This window comes from Phyllobates terribilis, unplaced genomic scaffold, assembly GCF_046119375.1.
Source record: "Phyllobates terribilis strain yellow unplaced genomic scaffold, ASM4611937v1 Scaffold_9__5_contigs__length_417890890, whole genome shotgun sequence".
NCBI classification, from domain to species: domain Eukaryota; kingdom Metazoa; phylum Chordata; class Amphibia; order Anura; family Dendrobatidae; genus Phyllobates; species Phyllobates terribilis.
In genome coordinates this window covers 95,614,074-95,636,570 of record NW_027362769.1, presented here as the reverse complement: position 1 = coordinate 95,636,570, position 22,497 = coordinate 95,614,074, and the positions used below count along the sequence as shown (strand labels likewise).

Genomic DNA, 22,497 nt, shown 5'->3' with positions numbered 1-22,497 from the left:
GTAGCAGGAACCACTCAGAGACGGTACGGTGTAGTTCAGGGTCTTTACTGGTAACAACGATAGACCCTCCCGGAGTACTTGCTAGCGAACGGGGCCTGGTCAGTCCTTGAGCAGATGGGATCTCCCCTGGCCAGGCGTAGTTGTAGGCCTCCCAAACTGACTGTACTCTTCTGGCTACCTTGCTAGAAGCTGATGTAAGTAGCCCACGTCCCTGAGTGTACCGTGTGGTGCTCACCCGTATGGCCGGTGACTCGGGGCCTTCTAATGGCTTCCGCTCCACGATGGCGGTGCTGGTCCCACGCGTGTGACCGTGCCTTCGGGCTTCTGGGCCAGAGGACCTGAAATCCCCTGCCTGACGGATTCTGCTGCTGGGTAGGAGTTAGTCCCCACAGCCTCGGACTCCGGGTCCGGAAAGAAGTCTTCTTAGTCAGGGCGAGCTCTGCAGCTGCCAGCCCCTGACTCCTTGTAACTCTGCTGTTTCCTATGCTGCTTCTTGTCTCTACTCCACTTGTCTCCAGGCTCAGGCCCCAGGACAGGGCCTGCCTGAGGAGCAGAGCCCATAGAGCAGCTCTACTCCCTGTCTTCTCCTCTCAGAACTCCCTACCCTGCCTCAGCCCCAGGTTTATCTAGGGGAAGTCCTTCCCCTCCCAAGACTGGGCAGGAGGTGTGGCATGCACAGGATCCCTGACCAAAGGACCTCCCACCTGCTCTCAGACGTAATATCTCTATCACTGTGGCAACCAGACCCCTGGGGTGTCACATTCCCCCCTAGTGAAATTTAGTACTCCGGGACTAAACATATTTTTGTAACATAACAAAGTATAAACAATAACATTACAATAAGGAAACGCATAAAGCTGGTCACGGCGTGTCCGTAACCGGGTGCAGTCTTTGAAGAAAGCAAGGTGTCCATTTCACCAAAACAGGGAGACGTAACCAGGTAGGGGTCTGTCCTACCCCGAGTCCTTAACAGTCTTTTAGTCCATCCTGGGTTACGCTCCACTAACTGTACAAAGGATTCCCGGTAAATCCACCAAGGACTCCTATAAATAACTGGAAACACATAATATTTACAAGATATGGCCGCTCTCAGTCCTCGGCCAGTGGGGATAAGGATTGGCTGCTCACAGTCCTCAGCCTGTGGGGAGATGGGATGGCTGCTCACAGTCCTCAGCCTGGTTAAGGATAGGGGACACACGGGAACAGTTCACACTTGTCCCAACGGGGACCATATTTGAATTAGCAACACAAGTACCCCTACGGGTAACTATGTACAGTTCCACTTTACCGTACTTCAGTAACGGCATCCTCCTGCTCCTTCTTGTGTGTAGGCTTCAGACCCGTCCGGGTCCTCTTGGCTTTCCTCGTATTGGTAGTACTGCAGCTCCTCCTTGGTTAACGTGGAGGGCGTACAGTCCTTTTGCACCTGGGGAGTTCAGGCCTTGCGACCAGGCATGGAGAGGGTCGCCGTTGATGACGCCCGGGGTCAGAGGGTGCAACTTTGGGCCTGGGCGCGGGCTGGTGGTGGTAGTGCCCAGGGCTGGAGAGCTTGGCCGCAGGGCTTGTTGCGGGGGCTGGAGCAGGTCGGTGTCTGCAGCGCCCGGAATCGGCGGCTCCACCAGGGGGCCCGGGAGCAGGCTGACGCTGGCAGCGTCCGGGACAGGGAGACTCCTCTTACCTGCTCCCGCGAACGCTCCTGCGTCACGCGTCTTCTCCCGGCGCTGGTCGGGGCCGGCGACGACTGGGGCACTGCCGATGCTGGGCAGCTTAGTCTGCTGCCGGTCCGCCATCTTGCTGTCCGTTCCTGGTGTCCTCCTCCCCCCTAGTGGACCGTGGCCTACCTTCCGGAGATCCTCTTCCGTAGGCCGCGGCTCCGCAGTCAATCGTCGGGGTAGAGGACCTGGCGTCGCGCTCCTGTGACGTCGGCGTCTGCTGGGCTCCTTCCAGGACCTTACGCAACGTCCGGACGTGAGGCGGGGCTTCAGTTCTCGCGCGCTTTCGGAGTCCACGCCCCTCTTCTTCCCGCGCGGCGTCTCCAAGATGGCGCCGGATGGCGGGAAAACTCCTCGGATGGCGGGAAGAAGGCAGAAGATGGCGCCGGATGGCGGGAAAACTCCTCGGATGGCGGGAAGAAGGCAGAAGATGGCGCCGGATGGCGGGAATCTTCACCACAGGTAAGTTTGAAAAGTCTCTTTTTCAGGCACGCAGTACCCGGTGGTTGCGGGCACGAAATCCTGCCGACTACGCCAAAATTGACGCGCCCCTGGGCCTGTGTCGCGCTGCGGTGCGCACGCGGGGGCTTACCCGGAGCCGGATCCGTGGAGGGTTGTAGTCTCGTGGCGGTGACCCGGTCCGTGCCCAGGGAGTCAAACTGGATGGCAGTCTACTAGTAGTAAATAGTTGATGACTACGCCACCCGTTGAGTGCAGCCAGGGAGCTGCTGCTGCGGGGCAGACCGCTGAGGCCGATGGTAGGATTATGCAGCGTGATAGTATAACCCCCAACGGGAGGGGTATGGTCTCAGGGCAGCCGACGTGGATGATGGGGGTAGCAGGAACCACTCAGAGACGGTACGGTGTAGTTCAGGGTCTTTACTGGTAACAACGATAGACCCTCCCGGAGTACTTGCTAGCGAACGGGGCCTGGTCAGTCCTTGAGCAGATGGGATCTCCCCTGGCCAGGCGTAGTTGTAGGCCTCCCAAACTGACTGTACTCTTCTGGCTACCTTGCTAGAAGCTGATGTAAGTAGCCCACGTCCCTGAGTGTACCGTGTGGTGCTCACCCGTATGGCCGGTGACTCGGGGCCTTCTAATGGCTTCCGCTCCACGATGGCGGTGCTGGTCCCACGCGTGTGACCGTGCCTTCGGGCTTCTGGGCCAGAGGACCTGAAATCCCCTGCCTGACGGATTCTGCTGCTGGGTAGGAGTTAGTCCCCACAGCCTCGGACTCCGGGTCCGGAAAGAAGTCTTCTTAGTCAGGGCGAGCTCTGCAGCTGCCAGCCCCTGACTCCTTGTAACTCTGCTGTTTCCTATGCTGCTTCTTGTCTCTACTCCACTTGTCTCCAGGCTCAGGCCCCAGGACAGGGCCTGCCTGAGGAGCAGAGCCCATAGAGCAGCTCTACTCCCTGTCTTCTCCTCTCAGAACTCCCTACCCTGCCTCAGCCCCAGGTTTATCTAGGGGAAGTCCTTCCCCTCCCAAGACTGGGCAGGAGGTGTGGCATGCACAGGATCCCTGACCAAAGGACCTCCCACCTGCTCTCAGACGTAATATCTCTATCACTGTGGCAACCAGACCCCTGGGGTGTCACATATGCTCTCAGTGGGATCCTGCAGTGTCAGTGCATGCAGAACTGGGAATTCAATTCAGGCAGTTCTCCAAAACGAGTGCTGTCAATTAAACTGAGGGGAATTGCGGAGGATGCTAATTGAGGGGGCAAAAAGATTCACTGAGCCCTTGGCCATGCTGAGGGTGCACCAAGGACACCTCATTTACATATCCAATAAAGCATGTTAAGATTAAGGGCCAGTTGTGCCTGAAACGCGTTAGAGATATTCAAATCTCCAGTTTGTGGAATCTCCCAGGATACATTTTTTTAACTTAAATAAATAAATTACAGGTATTAATTTTGGACCCAGGCTTCGGTGTCTCCTTCTGTTTATCCACTGCCTAACAAGCAACCTTGCGGCCAACCAGGTATAGGTGAGCTGCGTATTCCTCTTTCTCTAAAAAAATAAAAAAAATACATACTGACCTAAAACAGATGAAAATCCCATCCAGCAAACTAATGAAAAATGGTGAGGTTTTTTTGTTGTATGTAAAAAAATAGAAATCTGAATGAGGCCTTAAGCATAAGGATGCATGAATCTGGATAGTGAGTGGACACCACAACTCTCAGCTCAGCAATAGATATAGGGAGATAAAGAAATAAAACACTGAATAAACATTACAGATAGTGTGTGACAGCAGAGCTTTGAAGAACAGCTACAATCATTTTACCCATAGCCATGTATCTTAAGGCCACTTTGACATTACTAAGGTTGTCCTTGCGTTAAAGACCTTGAACTGAGTTGGATACAGTTCTAGGAGACCTTAGAGTGTTATATATCTTTTCAAAGCAATTAAAGTACTTGTGATTTGAATGAAAATCAAATTTTGGGGATAAACTCTGCAAAGCTGGAAAATTCACATTTCAAAAGATATGTTCATCACTAGTATCTTATTATGTATTGGCAAAAAGACTGTCAGCGTTACCATCTGTCTGCACCGTGTAATTGTCTAATTCTTATTGATGCATCTAATTCAGATATAAAAAATGAACACAGTTACTCTATCAAAGTGGATCCAATGTGCAAAGATTGAATTACTTTACATTGGGCTACAGCCAGCCATGAACAATATACAAGAAGAACATTTTTTCCATAAATAAAATTAGTCATTTTTTTTTACTAACATTATGAATATTAAAAAGCACATAAACCCAGACACAGCCCTATTGCTAATTGTACTGCTCTGTCCATGGGATAATTCTTACCCATGATGATGTGCAATGCGGCAGTTACCGAATGCCTGATGCCATGAAGGGAGTAAGCCAAAACATCGGTGGTCCCTAGAAAACAATACATGCAAATTATTATTCTAGGGAAAATAAAAATAGAAGTTATGAGCAGGACTCTATGAGTATTTTATGACTACAATGACCACGTAGGGGAAGGAAAAGTTATTTTTTTGCCCAGTTTCAGATTGCATCCGCTACATTTCAGCAAAAAAGCTGTTGGAAGAACAATCATTCATTTAGTTGCCAACTAGTGATGAACGAGCGTGCTCGTTTAACCCTTTCACCTAGCACGCTCGGATGCTTACCGAGTATCTTCGGCGTGCTCGTATATTATGTTCGAGTCCCTGCGTCTGCATGGTTTACAGATGTAAGACAGCCTCAACACATGTGAAGATTCCCTAACAAACAAGCAATCCCTGCATGTGTTCAGGCTGTCTTACAGTTGTAAATCATGCAGATGCAGGGACTCGAGCATAATATACGAGCACGCCGAAGATACTCGGCAAGCACCCGAGTATGCTCGGTTAAAGGGTTAAACGAGCACGCTCGCTCATCACTATTGCTGACCTTTCCTCAACAATGCCTAGAATTTTTTTAAAGGGTTTTTTCTATCTCATACATTTATGGCAGATTAAAGGGATATTTCCATCTCAAGATATTATCCCAAAAAATAGTAGGTGTAATAATAATAATATTAGCAAATAACTCCAATTAGAAATGTAGTATAGTTCTTCTGATAACCTATGTTGCTTACTCTATGTGCAGGGCATTGCTGAAGCTTAGATATCCATGGATACGGCCACTCACATAGTGACAGATAGCTAGTTATAGTTAGTTGGTGGTGGCTGTAACCATGGATACCTAAGCTACTGCAATGCCCTGCACATGATAAGCGACATAGTGAACCAGGAGAACCATACAACATTTCTTATTGGAGGTATTTGCTAATATTATTATTATTACACCTTCTACATATTAGGATAGGATTTTGGAGCTGGGAATACCCTTTTAATGACTATTTAGCGGTACATGACATATTGGTTGTAACTTAGTCTTTAGTGGTTGTAACCATGGATACCTAAATTACTGCAATGCCCTGCACATGGGGTAAGTGACTGCCTCCTTTTTTGACTGTGTTCTCCTTCCATAAGCCTAAAGCAGGTTTTAATTAGTGCTGGATCCTGCCTGACCCTTAAATTTGTAGACGTATAGCCCACGAGAAGCATGTTTGATAAATATTAGGTTTAGGGTCCCATCAAAGAAAGGTCACCTTACCGTGGCTAATGGGCTCTCATGAATTGGCCAATTTATGAGCTAAGTAAGTACCCTCATTTTTATAAGTATATTCTATATACAGTAATGTCATATATTCAAAGTTTGCACACATCTTAGCACTTAGAGAGTGCTGCTGTATTCTCTTGTTTGTATGTTATGCAGTTATAGCAGCTTGCACCAGTTCACACTTGTTTTATTATGTTCAGAGGTACTGGTCAGTTTTATGGTTTTTGTATGCTGTTATCAATAGATTGGTGACCGTTCATGGGCGACTCTTCATCATTTGTATGGGAGTCCTGTGGGCACGGTCAGCTGGCCAACCACCAAGTAGCATCCACCCCTTTCTGCACCTCCATTCACCGCTCCATCCCTATCCTCTCTTGTAGACACTGCCATCTGATGCTCGCACTCTCTCAACTTACAGTAACTGTTGTCCTCCGTAAAGAGAAAAAGCACAACTCTCAGGGAAAGTGTATTCCCTAACTAATGCACAAATGGAACAAACCGCAGAACCTACTATATTATCAACCACTCAGACACATTTTCCAGATATCTGTACAAAGAAAAGCAGAGCTTTGCTGTTAAAAGACCCCTTAGCTTACCCAATATGTTTGTTTTAATAAATACTTGCATTCCCCATAATATAACAATTCCAAAGTAGCATTTTTTAAGAATTCTGCATCCTGTTGTTCCTCTATTACTCCTCCTAGAAATGTGTGAATAAATTGACAACTGGGTGTTACCAATTGTCATAAGCATATAAAAGTCATTGGAAACCTTGCGGTAACCGAATATTCACCCAAGGGTCAAGAATCTACTCTGTATGGAAGGCCTTGAAGTATGGCAAGAGTTCAATAAAGAGGAAAGGATGGTACATCCAGCTAGGGATCCTTTAAAAAATTATTTTTTTACTGCAAATCCATTAAAATCCAGACACAGGGTAGACGCAGACGCGTTTCAGACTAAACGTCCTTAGTCATTGCATACACCATACATGAATACTCTCACATTCTCCAATCAATGCTGCAGTGTCTGAGTAGGGAGTGGGACACACTCTTTTGACAAAGAGAAGGATAACACCTAACAATATTAAGGAAGAATAACAGGGAATGAATGCAGAGATACAAGAATATATGTTCTATTAATTTATGGTAAATACAAGTGTTTAATGAAAAAGACATGTAAAAATCAATACATTGTTCTATCCCCATTCAGGAGTTCCCGTCTGGCTGCTTTCTGTGCCTCCGACTCATCTCAAGCCTGGAGTATTTTCACACGTTGCATTTTTCTCTGCATTTTTTTCCAACAAGCTTTTTCCGCAAAAAAACAAAACATTTTATGGTCCCAGCAAATTGATTTCTATTTCTGAAATCTCATGCACATGTTGCTTTTTTTTCTTTTAGGCAATATCAAATCTGCAGCATGTCAATTCCTTCAGCGTTTTCGCATAATTTTGCACCCATTATAATGAATGGCAAAAAACACGTTTTTTTATGCATCATTTCTTCTGCTAAGGACCCCTTCACGTGTCCATTTTTTAAGCCCATATGAGGTCCATTTTTTTAAGGAGTTCAAATACGGACATATGCACACTCATTGTATTCAATGGGGCTGCTCACATGTCAGGTTTTACACACAGACCATGTGTCTGTGTGAAAAACCCGCAGACATGACATTTTTTTTTGCGCAACATGGACAAAATGAGTGTACATCCATGTGTCAACAGCATGACACGTACCGGTGCCTGGGAAAAAGCGATACAGTTCGCACTGATCCCAGGTGCCAGCTGCTGAAGGCAGCTCTCATCATTGTCGCTTGGTCTTGCTGAGATCAGTGTGACCAGGAGACAATGATGGGAGTTGTATTCAGCACCCACTGTGTACATTCTGTGTAAAATTAAGAATTAAATAAAAAAAATGGCATGGGCTCTCGCATCATTTTCATAACCAGCCGAGGGAAAGCCCAAGGCTGGGTGCTGATGTTAAATCTGGGAAAAGGGACAATATCCCAAAATGTTCCCAGGCTATTAATAACAGCTCACAGGGTTGATATTAATAGCCTGGGAAGAGGCAAGAGACATTACCTCCCCTCCCAGGCTACCAACATCAGCCCTCAGCTGCCCCAGAAATGGCACAGTGATATTGTCCCTTTTCAGATTATTAACATCAGCTCCAAGCTGTGGGCTTTCCCTCGGCTGGTTATTTACATTACGCGGGACCCCGCGTCATTTTTTTTTTATTTAATTCTTAATTTTACACAGGATGTACACAGTGGATGCTGAATACAACTCCCATCATTGTCACCTGGTCACACTGATCTCAGCACGACCAAGCGACAATGATTAGAGCTGCCGGCACCTGGGATCAACGCGAACTGTACTGCTTTTCCCAGGCGCTGGTATGTGTCACACAGACACATGGATGTGAAACACGGACACATGGACATACTGACACACGGACACCAAAAGGATACACGGATGTCACATACGTTCATACAGATGGAACACAGACCACCGATCTCACCAGTACTGTTTTTTTCTGTACAGTAATCACCTGGATGTATGAAGGAGGCCTAAGACACATGGTTTTGATGCAAAAATGTCTGCAGCAAATACTTAAAGGGGTTTTCCTACAAACAAAAGTTGATTTTATTCAATAGATCTTGGAATAATAATAATTTCCACAATTGGATGTATTTAAATAAAATGTTCCTGTGCTGAGATAATCTTATAAATGTGCCCCTGCTGTGTACTGTGTAATGGCTGTGTCTGACCGTGCAGGTGTAATGCAGGTGCCGGAATGCAACGCACAGAGACACAAGGCAGGGACAGTCAGAGATGATTGTAAACAGTTTTTATACAACAGGTATTCTGAAACAAGGGATTAGCAACATGGGCAATGAACAGTGGTTTGAAATATCAGAAAAATACGAAATTTCTCAAAGTAAGGCGAAGTCTCTTAAAGTAAGGCGCAGTCTCTTAAAGTAAAGTGATGCCCTCAATCATGGGAGACACCACGCAAGTTCTTTAACTGTGCATTTGGCCCTAGCGGGGGTCACCGGTTATTCCCGCTAGGCCGTGAGTCTCTTCCGGACAAATTCAATTAGATCACGTTGTGCTACTTTAGCCCCAACCGTTCCCCTCCCAACCTGAGTACATAAACCCAATTGTCCCCGTTACCGTGGGTGAACAGTGGAAGTGACGGCCCTGCTCACGTATGCAGCTCCTCTGCTTTCGCTGGCGTGACTTTCCTGGGGCAACCGTCTCTCAACTCCTCTCTGATTGGCCGCTGGAGGCAGTCTCTCGAGCCTTGGATAGGGGGGTCCAGGCCTCATCTGTTGGCGGGTGACGTCGGGTTCCGCGAACTCACTCAGCACCGCGATCAGGTTCCTAGTCCCCTCAGCAGGCACAGCACTCGGGTCACAACTGTGAGGGATCCGGAGCTCTTTTACCGGTGCCTGGCTGGAGCACCTCTCAGGCCTCTGGATTTGGCCTGTCACGCGGGGTTTCTCAGGACGCAGGGAGCACGTCTGCTCCTTTCTGCTGCTTGGCGCCAAAGACCCCTCAGGTTTGGCGCGCTGGCCTCTTATCTCCTGGAACTCCTTCCTGGAAGTCACCTGATCGGGTCCAGCGTCTGAACCTGCCCTCCCTGCAACTTCCCTTGCATATTTTGGTTCCGCTTGACTGTATCTGGCCAGTAGATGGCAGTCTCGCTCCATCCTTGAAACGTCATGTTGAAGTCCTTTTACAAGCTTTCTTGCCTGTTCTACATTCCTCCCTCCGTTTTGCTCGCCAGTCCTCGGGCGAGTGGACTTCTCGCAGAATTGATGTCTCCTTCCAGGCAGTGCAAGCTCAGACAGGAGTTGGGCACACTCCTGCGTTTTCTGTTGGATTTGAGACCAGATAAACTCTTCCTGAGCATACCGGTTAGGAGGAATTCCGGCATTAGCCCGCTCAGTTCTGTGGGGCTCTTCTTGCTGATGAGACTCCGGGAGATCCGAGGAATCAACTACTGGGGATTGCAAATCATTTCCCGACTCATTCTGAGTTCCACTCGGGAGTGGCACCAACGGTTCTGACGGGCCCAACTGCATTGTGGCCCATCCTTCTTCATCCCCCAAGGTTCCTGTATGTGGCACTTCAGCCAACTCGTCTGAGGGCCCAACTCCGTTACAGACTTCTGCTTCAGAGTAGCAGGGTCGCAACATATTACGGTGCAACACCCTGGATGTCGCGGCGTCATCCCCTTCGGGCCTAACCTCGTAGACGGGGTTGTCTGGGTGAACCTTCCTCACCACCCGATATGGTATTGCCTCCCAACGATGGTCCAGCTTACTCCCAAATCTTTAGCCCTCACCAGCACTCGTTCTCCTGGCTGAAGCTATCCACCTGTGTTCGGGGGCCGAACTGCATGCTCTACTTCCTGAAACTTCTGAGCAACCAGTCTTCTCACGGTATGGAGTCGACGCTGGTGTTCTCGAATCCAGGTACTTGGGCTACTGCCCGGGCCGGGGTCTTCTGAGTCTAGCTCCAGTTTGGTGATTTCTCGGCCACTTCTTCCAAACAGCAACATGTAGGGGATGTAGCCGGTGGTTACATGAACTCGATTATACACCCACACCAGCTCGGACACAAATTCGGGCCACTTCATCTTTTTGTCCGCTTCCAGTGTTCGCAACATTTGCAACAGGGTTCGGTTAAAGCGCTCGCATGCACCGTTCCCTTGCGGGTGGTAGGGCGTTGTCCGGGAACGGTCGATCCCATACATGCGGTATAGCTCATCCATCACTCGTCCTTGGAAGCAGGCTCCCTGGTCAGAATGTATTCGTTTCGGGCACCCATAAATCCGGATGAAATCTTGACAGATGGCCTTGGCTGCTGCTTCTGCCGTCTGATCTTTAGTGGGCGTCACTACTGCGAATTTGGTGAAGTGATCAGTCATGACTAAACAGTGTCCATAACCGTTGTATGAAGTTCCTACCATCAGGTAGTCAATCATCAAGACTTCCAAGGGGGCAGAAGTTCGGATGGTCTGAATGGGAGCTCTTTGCTCCGGGGGCTTGTTCAACTCACACTGGCGACATGTTCGGCAGACCCCCTCGACTTCTTGCCGCAGTTGAGGCCAATACACCAACCGTTGCAACCACCGGAAGGTCTTTTCTACTCCGAAGTGAGCACCTCTTCTATGAGCTTCTTGGGCTAGCTGCGTTACTAGCGCTCCTGGAACTACCACTTGCCAGTAGTGTTGAGCCACCCCCGTAGTGTTCGAGTTCGGTTCGGTTCGTCGAACACCCGTGTGTTCGCCGAACTGTTCGTCGAACTGTTCGTCGAACACCTTCGAACACCGTTAAAACCAATGGCAGGCAAACAAAAACACATAGAAACACATAGAAAACACCTTCAAAGGTGTCCAAAAGCTGACAAACTGCTCAGAAGACACAACTAACACATGGAAAAGTGACAAGTACATATAGTCATGCGAAAATAAAAGAGGTGGAGGAGTAAAAGGAGGGGGAGACACAGATATAGGCATGTCATGCCCTTCTAAAATCCAAAAAGTGAGAAGCCGACACGGCCAGTCCGCTCCTGCCCGTGCCACCTCCATGTCGCCGGGTTTGTGCCAGAGCCGCGGTGAACCCTGATGGCCAGCCCCCCTCTCCCAATACTGGTGCCTGTCCGCTGGTGGGTCGAGCGAGCCCCCCTGTGGTGGAGGCAGCTCTAAGCTTTTTAATTTAAATTGTCTCTCTAATTTGAATGAATACACTTTAAATCCATTTACAAGGATCTATTGGAGGGCAAGTCTCATGCCAGCAGCCGCGTAATTCCAGCTCCAGTAGCGTCCACTAAAGCTGCTGCAGTTAAAAAGCTTTTATAAGGATCGAGCTCGGCTGTCCACCGCAAGGCATCCTACTGCCAGTCCCAGCCCCTATGCCTTGGGGTGCCTCCTGATGCTCTTCACTGAGTATCCCATGGTCCCGAAGCATTTCCTTTGAAAAAATTAAGTGTCTAAACTACAGGTGGTGTAGCTTGCTTAACAGCCGGGATAATCCGCTGACTAGCAGACACTGCTACTAGGCACAAAGTATTTCCTGGGCTAGATGCAGTTAAAAATTTGTAATTAGATACTCTCGTTGGATGCTGAGAAATCATTCCATAGAGTCTCCTGGCACGCCATATATGATTCTCTTAAAAAGCTTGGGGTAGGGGTCTAGGGGACCCTTTTATAGCCAAAATCACGGCCCTGTATCGCAATACGTCACCTAGGCTGAAGATAAATGGAACTGTAGCACCCTGAGGGCTCGGTTGCTACAGACGTATTGCACCTCACCCAGAGGTGTGATATCTCACTCTCAGGTAAGGATGGAGTGTGGATCAGGACCCGACACCTGCATGCATTACACCACATTGCCGTGGAGCAGGGCGACCAATATGCCCCTGAGATGGGCACGACAGTCCCTGTCCCTGGCTGGAGTGGGGGGAGGGAACACTGAGGAAGGGGAACCCTGTAGTGCAGGAGCAGGGAGGAAGCAGTTCCTGGGTGCATTGAGAAGGGAGTATAAAAGGTGGGCACCATCTTAGTTCAGTGCAGAGAAGTCTGAGCAGAAGTGGCAGGGAGCAGGGGCTCTGCATGAGCTCTGCTCCGGAGGCGGGCCTAGTAACAGAGGCCCAGGCCTGGAAGAGGGAGAAGGAAGGAAGAGGAGCGGAGAAGGCTCCAGGAACGAGGAATGAAGGGATCCCAGGGGTGCGGACGGGCGAGTCACCACCGCACGCCCGAATCCACCTGCGTGGAGGGGTCAGGCCAAAGGGGGAGACCGGTCCCCGAACTAGTGGAGGCAGGAAACGACCCTCAGCTAGAAACCGGAGGCTCTGACATTTTATGTGGCGCAGCCGCTCGCTACACCCGCTAGGAAGGCACCACATAGGGTCAGGGAAACTGGCGCCAAGTTTACCAAGAGGAGGCCCGAGGCAGCCGGACAGAAGTGTTGGTAAGAAAGGCCAGACAAAGGACACACAAAGGGGGTCCTGTGAAGTGCTCCAAAGTTATCTGGGAGTTGTCTGAGCCCCTCACCTGGTGAGCACAGTACGACGTGGGCAGCCGTTACCTGCAGACGTGGTCTGGATAATAAGAACTGTGAGTAAAGGCCCTGGACTGCATCACTGACTCCGTGTCGTTACTGCTGCTGCCCTGCACCATCACCCCCATCCTCCGCATACACTGCCCTGAGGCTATACTCCTCCCGTGGGGAGTTATGCTACGCTCTGCTGCACCCACAACACCAGCCTCAGCGGTCTGCCCTGTAGCGGCGGTTTACTCTGACCGCAATCCACGGGTGGCGTAGTCGGACATTTAAACATCAAAACCACATAAATAGTTCCGCCACTGGTTTGACCGCCCTGAGCCACGGAACCGGGTCGCCGCCACGAAGACTACAACCACCAGCATCCACCAAAAAGGGTCCGGCTCCGGGTGTCCCAAGGCCCAGGGGGTGCGTCAGAACATTTTCATCACCTTTCACAATCACCAATGGGACAAGGCAGGGATGTCCTCTGTCCCCTCTCTTATACATCCTAGTGACGGAGCACCTGCTCTCATCAATTCGCCATAACCCCAATATTAGGTGGATTGAGGTGGGAGGCACCGAGTACAAGTGCTCTCTATTTGCTGATGATGTCCTAGTATATATCACTCAATCACATATATCCATCCATGCTGTTATGGCTGAAATAGATCACTTTGTTACATGGTAAAATTTTAAAATCAATGCAGCGAAGTCTGAGGCCCTCGATGTCTCCCTCCCCAAATCCATATAGGATTCCATCCAGTCCAACTTTCCCTTTGCCTGGCCCTCACAGGGCATCAAATACTTAGGAATTCCTATTCATAGAGACCTCTCCCATCTATGTTATCTTAATTTTGGGCCCTTTATTGAACAATTCCATACAGACCACGGTTGGCAAGTTAGAACTGTAAGATTCACTACGTGAACCGCTGGTGTTTTGTGGAAAAGCACATGTACACCGCGTTCCAAATTATTATGCAAAAAGTGTTTAGGAGTGATAAGGGAAGAATTTGTTTGTCAGTTAAACTCATTGATGGTGATGTGTGTCAGGGCTCTTTATATCACTGTAAGCAATTGCAGACACCTGTGCTAATTAGTTTGGCAGGTGTGTCCAATGAAAGGCAAGACTACTTAAGAAGGCTCTCTCACATTATTAAGCAGCCTACATTTTCTGCCAAAATGGGAAAGAAAAAGGATGTGTCGACTGCTGAGAAGCAACAAATTGTGGAGTGTTTAGGTCAAGGCATGACTACAATCAACATTGTGCGATGATCAGGATGAAGTGTCTTGGCAATCAAGAAGTATGTAGCTGATTCACAGTACACACGTGTGCGTGCTGATAAGGGCAAATTGAGGACTCTTTCCTACAGGCAATTACGTCAGGTTGAAAGAGCAGCGGCAAAAAAGCCTTGTCATAGCAGCAGACAAGTTTTTGAAGCTGCTTGTGCCTCCAACGTCCCCCGAACAACAAGATGCAGGGTCCTTCAGAGGTTTGCAGCTGTGCATACGCCATCGTGTCGACCTCCTCTATCCACTTCACACAAGCAGAAACGGCTCCAGTGGGCCAAACATTACATGAAGACTGATTTCAAAACTGTTTTGTTCACGGATGAGTGCCGTGCAGCACTCGATGGTCCAGATGGATGGAGTGGAGGATGGCTGGTTGATGGCCACCCCACGCAAACACGGCTACAGCGCCAACAAGGAGGAGGTGGAGTAATGTTTTGGGCTGGAATCATGGGGAGAGAGATTGTCGGCCCCTTTAGGATCCCTGAAGGCGCTAAAGATGAACTCCATAATGTATGTGGATTTTCTCAAACAGCACTTCCTGCCATGGTTCAAGAAGAAGAACCGTGTATTTCACAGCAAGATCATTTTTCTGCATGATAATGCACCATCTCATGCTGCACATAAAACATCTGCATCTCTGGCTGATATGGGCATAAAAGGGGACAAACTTATGGTGTGACCCCCATGCTCCCCTGACCTCTACCCCATTCAGAACCTTTGGGGCATCATTAAAAGGAGTGTCTATGATGGCGGGAGGCAGTTCACATCTAAGCAACAGCTCTGGGAGGGTATTCTGTCCTCATGCAAAACAATTGAAGCAGAAACCATCCAAAACCTGACAAATTCAATGGACGAGAGAGTTCAGAAGCTCCTTTCGAACAAGGGGTCCTATGTGAAAATGTAACATCACCTAGAATAAAGTTTTGAGTTGAAAACTGTTTGATTTCAGTTTCTAACAACCTGCTAATGCTTATAATTTCAAAAATGTCCATTTTTTTGGTCTTTATTAAAATGAAAAGGTTGATCGAAAAGTTTGGGGGATCTAAGAGTGTGGCAACCCAGTAGTCATGATTACTTCGAATTCTGACAATATGAGGGTCATGCTGCAGGTAGTGCAGCAAGAAGGCACTTATGTGTCTTGCGCATCTCGGAGCCCCAAAATTATTTTCCGGGCTAGATGCAGCTAAAAATTATTTTTAATTTTAAATCTGGTGGAGCTTATTATAGATGGCCTAATAGGATCAGTGCTGCACACTGCTACAAAGCCCAAATTATTTTCCAGTCAAGATACAGATAAACATGATTAGTAATTTGAAAGCTTAAAACGTTTGGTAGGGTGATTTTAACCAATCATCAAGCTTTTACTCTCCCCAGGATGACACAGGGGTAGAAAAGTCGTTTCGGATCCATGATTTGTTCATCTTTATGAACGTGAGTCTGTCTACATTATCAGTGGAGAGCCGCGTGCGCTTATCTGTCAGCACACCACCAGCAGCGCTGAACACACGTTCAGACAGAACGCTGGCTGCGGGGCATGACAAGATCTCCAAGGCGTAAGTGGCTAGCTCCGGCCATTTATCCAGATTGGAAGCCCAAAAAGAGCAAGGGTCCAGTGACACAGTCGTGGCTTCAATGTTTACTTGGAGATACTCCTGTACCATCGTCTCTAGGCGTTGACTATGTGTCAGACTTCTTGTCTCCTGTGGCCTTGCAAAGGATGGGCTAAAAAAGTGGTGAAATGATTCCGCAAAATTGATGTTACCAGCAGATACTGTGGTTCTGTTACGGTTTGAGTGCTGAACACTTGACGGTCCCACGGTTGGCAAGTTGGAACTGTGAGATTCACTACGTGCACCACTGGTATTTTGTGGAAAAGCACATGTAAGATTCTGCAACAGTCTCTGCTGATACTCCTGCATGCGTGCATCCCTTTCTATGGCAGGAATAATTTCTGCAAATTTACTTTTGTACCGGGGATCTAACAGTGTGGCAACCCAGTAGTCAGGATTATTTCTAATTCTCACAATTCGAGGGTCATGTTGCAGGTAGTGCAGCAAGAAGGCACTCATGTGTGTTGTGCATCCAGGAGCACCAAGTCCCTGTTGTGTTGGTGGCGAGGTAACAATCATGCTTCCTTCCTCTGTCCTCTCCCCCCAACCTCACACAACAGAAATGTGATCAAGGTCTCCCTCATCTGATGAGTCTTCCATCAGTTCGTCCTCCACTTCTTCCTGGGCTCCTGCACCTTCCTCACTAGTTTGGCTGCTACCATGCGCCCTGGTAAAACCATCTCCCCCACCCTCACATGCCTGCCGCCTTGGTGCTGCCGACCTTCTGGACCTTGCAGATGTTAGCCCTTCCGCATACAACTCCTCCTCCTCTACTTCCTCCACCTCCTCTTGTGCCACCACCTGACTCCGAATTCTGTTTAACATGTGCTCCAGCATGTAAATCACCGGAATAGTCATGCTGATAATGGCATCGTCAGCACTAAACATCTTCGTCGCCATTTCAAAACTGTGCAGAAGGGTGCATAGGTCCCTGATCTGAGACCACTCCTCCAGCGTGATTTGCCCCACCTCTGAATCTCGTTGGCCCAGGCTATACGTCAGAACGTATTGCACCAGGGCTTGTCGGTGCTGCCACAGTCGCTGCAACATGTGCAGAGTTGAATTCCACCGGGTAGGCACATCGCATTTTAGCCGGTGAAGTGGCAGGCCCAACGACTTCTGTAGAGATGTAAGTCGCTGAGCTGCGGGATGCGAACGGCGGAAGTGAGCACACAGCGACCGTGCCCTCTGCAGAAGGCCATCTAGTCTGGGATAGTGGGCTAAAAATTGCTGAGCCATACAAGGCACGTGTGTGACATTGCCCCGGCGAAGGGCCGCACCCAGGTTTGCAGCATTGTCGCACACGGCCTTCCCTGGTTTCAGGTCCAGTGGAGACAACCATTCATGAAATTGGTTCTCCAGAGCTGACCACAACTCCTCAGCTGTGTGACTCACATTTCCCAGACATTTCAATGTAAAAACCGCCTGATGACGTTGAGCCCTACTGCCAGCATAGTAAGGAGGTGTGCAGGATCCCTTCTGCGCAGTTAGAAAGCTTGTGGCATGACCAGACAGGCTTTGGGTGCAGGTGGAAGACCGAGAGGAGGTTGAGGAGGCAGAAGCAGTGGAGGAACTTTGACATAAAGAGGATTGACGCACAACTCGTGGGGACGGCAAGACTTGGACAGCAGCCCCTTGTCCTGCTGTCACCATAGTTACCCAGTGCCCAGTCAGCGACATGTAACGCCCCTGTCCATGCCTACTCGTCCAAGTGTCTGTGGTGAAATGCACCCTGTCACACACAGAGTTTCTCAAAGAAGCGGTGATGTTGTGTGCGACATGCTGGTGGAGCGCAGGCACACCTTTCTTTGAGAAGTAGTGCCGACTGGGCATCTGGTACTGGGGCACTGCGACGGACATAAGGTCTCGAAAATCCTCTGTGTCCACCAGGCGGAAAGGCAGCATTTCTGTAGCCAAGAGCTTGCAGATGGTGAAATTCAACCTCTTAGCTTTCTCATGGCTAGGAGGAAATGGTCTTTTACTTGTCCACATCTGAGGGACCGAGGGCTGGCTATTGTGCTTAGACGGGGTTGATAAGGGTGTCCCCGGCAAACTGCCGGTCTGTGAGGAAGATGCAGGCGGACATGTTAGGTTGCCTTGATCCAAAGGTGGTGCTATCGATGTCGGACAGCGCTCAACACCAGCTGGTGTTACCACCTCCAAAGAAAATGATGACCTGCCAATCACGCTGGCTGTTGCGGGTAAAGAGGTGGCAGGTCTGCGCCCCAAAACAGGTGTGACTGCTGTCCCCCCAGTCACAGAGGATGAAGAGGCCGCGAATGCACAAGATATGGCAGACGGTGGTTGGCCCGGCCGGCTAGGCCGCATTGTAGCACACTGAGCTTCCCACTGCAACTTATGCTTCATGTCCATGTGCCGGTTCATGCATGAAGTACTCAAACTATGTATTTTTTGGCCTCTACTTAGCTTTTGCTGACAAATGTTACAGATAACACGAGTTGGGTCATCTTTATCGATCTGAAAAAATGCCCAGGCTATGCAAGGCTTAGCACCCATGCGACCTGAAGAGCCACCACGACTTGTGGTGAGAGGCAGAGTTGTGTTTGAGGATGCAGTTGTTGACGTGCTTCCAGTACTACGTCTCTGTCCAGGAAGGCGCAACCTGACCTCGTCGTCACTAGCATCTTCCTCCACCTCCTCTGCTGACCTCATCTCTTGGCTGACTGTGGGTTGACAGTAAGTGGGATCTCCGACCTCATCATCATCACCCTGTGCGTTATCACACCCGTCGTCCTCAGAGCCAACCTGTTCCTGCCCTGACAAAAAACTAAAGTTGTCGCTCCAATCAGGTATTTGAGTCTTATCATCGTCTTCCTCATTGTCTCCACCAACAGGAGTTACAGTTTGGGAATGAGGGTCTACATTATGGTCAGAACCTTCTGCGTCTGGTCCTGGATCCGACTCATAAAGATTCTGGGCATCAGTGCAGATCATTTCCTCGTCTGGATTCACAGAAGCGCTGGAGTCGACCTCTGATTCCCAGGCTATAGTATGAGTAAACAGCTCTGCAGACTCAACCATCTGTTCTACCTCATACTCAGACGGGCAGCTGGAGATTTGGGAGCTGTGAGGAAGCAAGTGCGATTTGGGTGACACCTTTGAGGACTGGAGTATTTGTGATGTTGAAGTTGATGTGGAGGAGAGCCCACTTAAAGGAGCACTTGATATCCGTTGAAGCACCTGCTGTTTTTGTGCCTCATCTGGAATTTGTAGCGATTGGCGTGGCCGTAAGAAAGGGATCTTATCACATTGTCCGCTAAAAGAAGTAGACATTTTAGTTTGGCTGGAAGATGGTCTTTCTTCTGCAGATGTTACTGTTGCTTTAACACCTACCCCACGGACACAACCTTTTTTCCCCTTCCCAACACGCCTATTCCCCTTTCCACCAGCAGCAGGCCTTTTTCCACTCATTTTGGTGGTTAACTAATTCACAACTCTGGAGTTGTTTGCACAAAAAAACAATGGATGGTAACCGAGCAGAGCTGAGTGGCCAAACTGTGGTATTAGGCCAAAACTATTGGCTGGGTTAGATGCAGAAAAAAATTATTTTGAATTTGCAACCTGATGGAGGTCAGTATAGATGGACTAATAGAGAAAGTCCGACACACTACTAGAAGGCCAAATATTTTTTCAGAGGTAGATGTGTAGCACCCTGAGGATTCGGCTGCTACAGGGGTATTGCACCTCAACCCAGAGGTGTGATATTCCACTCCCGGGTAAGGATGGAGTGTGGAACTGAGCCAAGAAAGCTGCATGCACTACACACATCCCATTTCCGAGGAGCAGACCAACGGTACTCCCACTTGGAAATGTGCAGGTACGACCGAGTCTGTTCCTGGCTGGAGTGGGAGGGGGGTGGTACATCCCAGTAGTGTAGGGGCAGATAGGGGGAGCAGCCTGGGTAAAGATAGGAGCTCATTGGGTGCTGGTCACCTGAGCTCACACATAGAGGGAGTATTTAAGGTGGGCACCATCAAAGAACAGGGTCAGTCTGTGCAGAGGAGTCAGTCAGTCAGACTTTGCAGAGGAGTCTTTGCAGAGGAGCAGAGCAGCCCCAGAGAGAGAGAGAGGAGAAAGGAAGAAAGACCCAGAGGGGGTGAAAGAAAAGGACTCTGAGAACCCAAAGTCCATCATCGGGTGAAGAGTTGGCAAAAGGGTACCGGATCCCAAACTGGTGGGGGCTCAAGCACACCTCAGCCAGAGACCGGAGGCCGTGGGCAGGATCTGCCACGGCCACCCACCACATCCACCCCGAAGGCAAACCACATGTAGGGTCAGGGAACCCAAGGCCAAGGGTTTCCCAACAGAAGGCCCGAGGGAGCTGGACCTAGGTGGATCCCTGGTGGGGACGGCCAGAAGACAGGACAGGAAGGAGGGCTCAGGGTCACGCTCCGGACTTGCCTGGGGGTTGGCTGAATCCAGGACCTGGTGGACGCAGCACGGCTCGGGTGGTCACTTGAAGCTGGAGTGACCGGAACATCAGCAGTAAGTAAATACCCTAAACTGCACAACCCGACTCTGTCTTTAATTACCATCTATGCTGCACCACCACAACCCCCATCCTCTGCACCTGACCCCCTGAGGCTATACCCCACCCGTTGGGGGTTATACTATCAATAGCTGCACCAACACCATCAGCCTCAGCGGACCCTGCTGCAGCGGCGGCCATAGTGACCGCAATACAACGGGTGGCGTAGTCGACATTAAGAACTTTATAACATCTGTAGGACTGCCACATACTCTGAGCTTGACACCCTGGGCACGGACCGGGTCACAGCCACTCGGAAGACTACAACCCCCATCTGATCCGGCTCCGGGTATTCCCCTAAAGAATATGGCCCAGGGGGCGCGTCAGATGCAGAAAAAAATATATTCAGTTTGCAACCTGATGGAGGTCAGTATAGATGGATTAATAGAACAAGACCCACACACAGCTAGAAGCCCAATATTTTTTCAGAGGTAGATGCAGAAAAAAATATATTTAGTTTGCAACCTGATGGAGGTCAGTATAGATGGACTAATACAACAAGTCCCACACACTGCTAGAAGCCCAAATATTTTTTCAGAGGTACTGTAGATGCAGATAAAAATTAGTTTTAATTTGCAACCTGATGGAGGTCAGTATAGATGGACTAATAGAGAAAGTCCGACACACTACTAGAAGGCCAAATATTTTTTCAGAGGTAGATGCAGAAAAAAATATATTCAGTTTGCAACCTGATGGAGGTCAGTATAGATGGATTAATAGAACAAGACCCATACACAGCTAGAAGCCCAATATTTTTTCAGAGGTAGATGCAGAAAAAAATATATTCAGTTTGCAACCTGATGGAGGTCAGTATAGATGGACTAATAGAACAAGTCCCACACACTGCTAGAAGCCCAAATATTTTTTCAGAGGTACTGTAGATGCAGATAAAAATTAGTTTTAATTTGCAACCTGATGGAGGTCAGTATAGATGGACTAATAGAATGATGCTATGCCCAAAAGATTTTACTTCACTAGGTGCAGTAAAAAAATTGGTATTCTATACACAGGTGGTATATCTTGCAACACAGATAGGCTACTCCACTGACTAACACACTCTGCAATAGGCCAAAAAGGATTAGCTTTGCTAGATTCAGCCAAATGCTGTGAAAAAAACTTGCACAGCACTGGCACAGACCTGCCTGGCAAAAACTGATAGGAACTCATGTAACCTAGTCCTGAAAAGGACTGCAATTACAATTAGTCTTTACTCCCACAACCGATCTATTTAAGAGCACAGACCTCCCTGATAAAAGTCGTAGGAAATGCTGTAACCTAGTCCTTAAAAGGACTGCAATCACAACTATTCCCTACTCCCAAGCTATCTGTATATTTGTGCGAAAATTGGCTTGAAATTAACAAGGTATAGCGCACACAGCAACAGCGGTGCCGTCTAACACGCAGCTGCAGCAGTGAGAAAATGGTGGCGACGGGGAAAATGGCTTGGTCTTATAGGGCAAGGACATGTGACATACACTGCCAATGACACATGCCCTTGCTTGTGTGAAAAAAAGCACTTCGCTCCGTGTGTGCGCTGCTGATAGGCTGACAGATTGCACCTCCCCACTGTAAATGCGGGAAAGAGAAAAAAAAATGGAGATCTTCATTGTTCCTGCAGAGATCCATCCCCTGCCCCTCCCCCCACCCCGCTGTACACTCAAACTGCGTATTAACATTAATTTTCATCATTACTGAGAAAAAATCCAGTTATGATTTTGGTGCACGAACAGTTATCGAACATAACCTCGAACAGCCGAATTTTTCTCAAATTGTTCGTGTTCGCCGAACGGCTCGAACACCGCCCAAAACAGCTCGAATTTGAGATTGGCGAACAGTTCGAGTAGAACAACGCTCATCTCTACTTGCCAGGTAACATCAAATTTTCGAGGCAGCTGGATTCTTCGGCATAGCAAGCCGTCCTTCAGGAGGAGCCTCTCCCACTGGCCTAGGATTTGTAGGGTAGTTGGAAGTGAAGCGGCTCTGGTTTCCTGGTCCGGTCTCTGATTAAGGGCGACCCATTCTCTCAACTTTGCTAGCTCCGGGTCGGATTGCTGCAGATGTATCCATTCGTCTCTTGAACGGCCCAGAATCTGAGTGGGCCTCGGTTCCTCTCTGGTCTCTTGGGCGTCGACCACAGCAGCGGCGAACTGGCTGAAATC

The 22,497-nt window shown here is 48.9% G+C and overlaps 1 protein-coding gene across 1 annotated transcript in view; it reads right to left on the bottom strand.

Annotated features, from left to right (window-relative positions):
- Nucleotides 1–22,497, bottom strand: part of CERKL (CERK like autophagy regulator) — a 162,560-nt gene that overhangs the window by 31,959 nt on the left and 108,104 nt on the right. Inside the window, exon 6 of the mRNA XM_073646798.1 lies at nt 4,532–4,606. Within this exon, the coding sequence (XP_073502899.1) occupies nt 4,532–4,606 (75 nt within the window). The remainder of the gene's footprint in view (nt 1–4,531; nt 4,607–22,497) is intronic.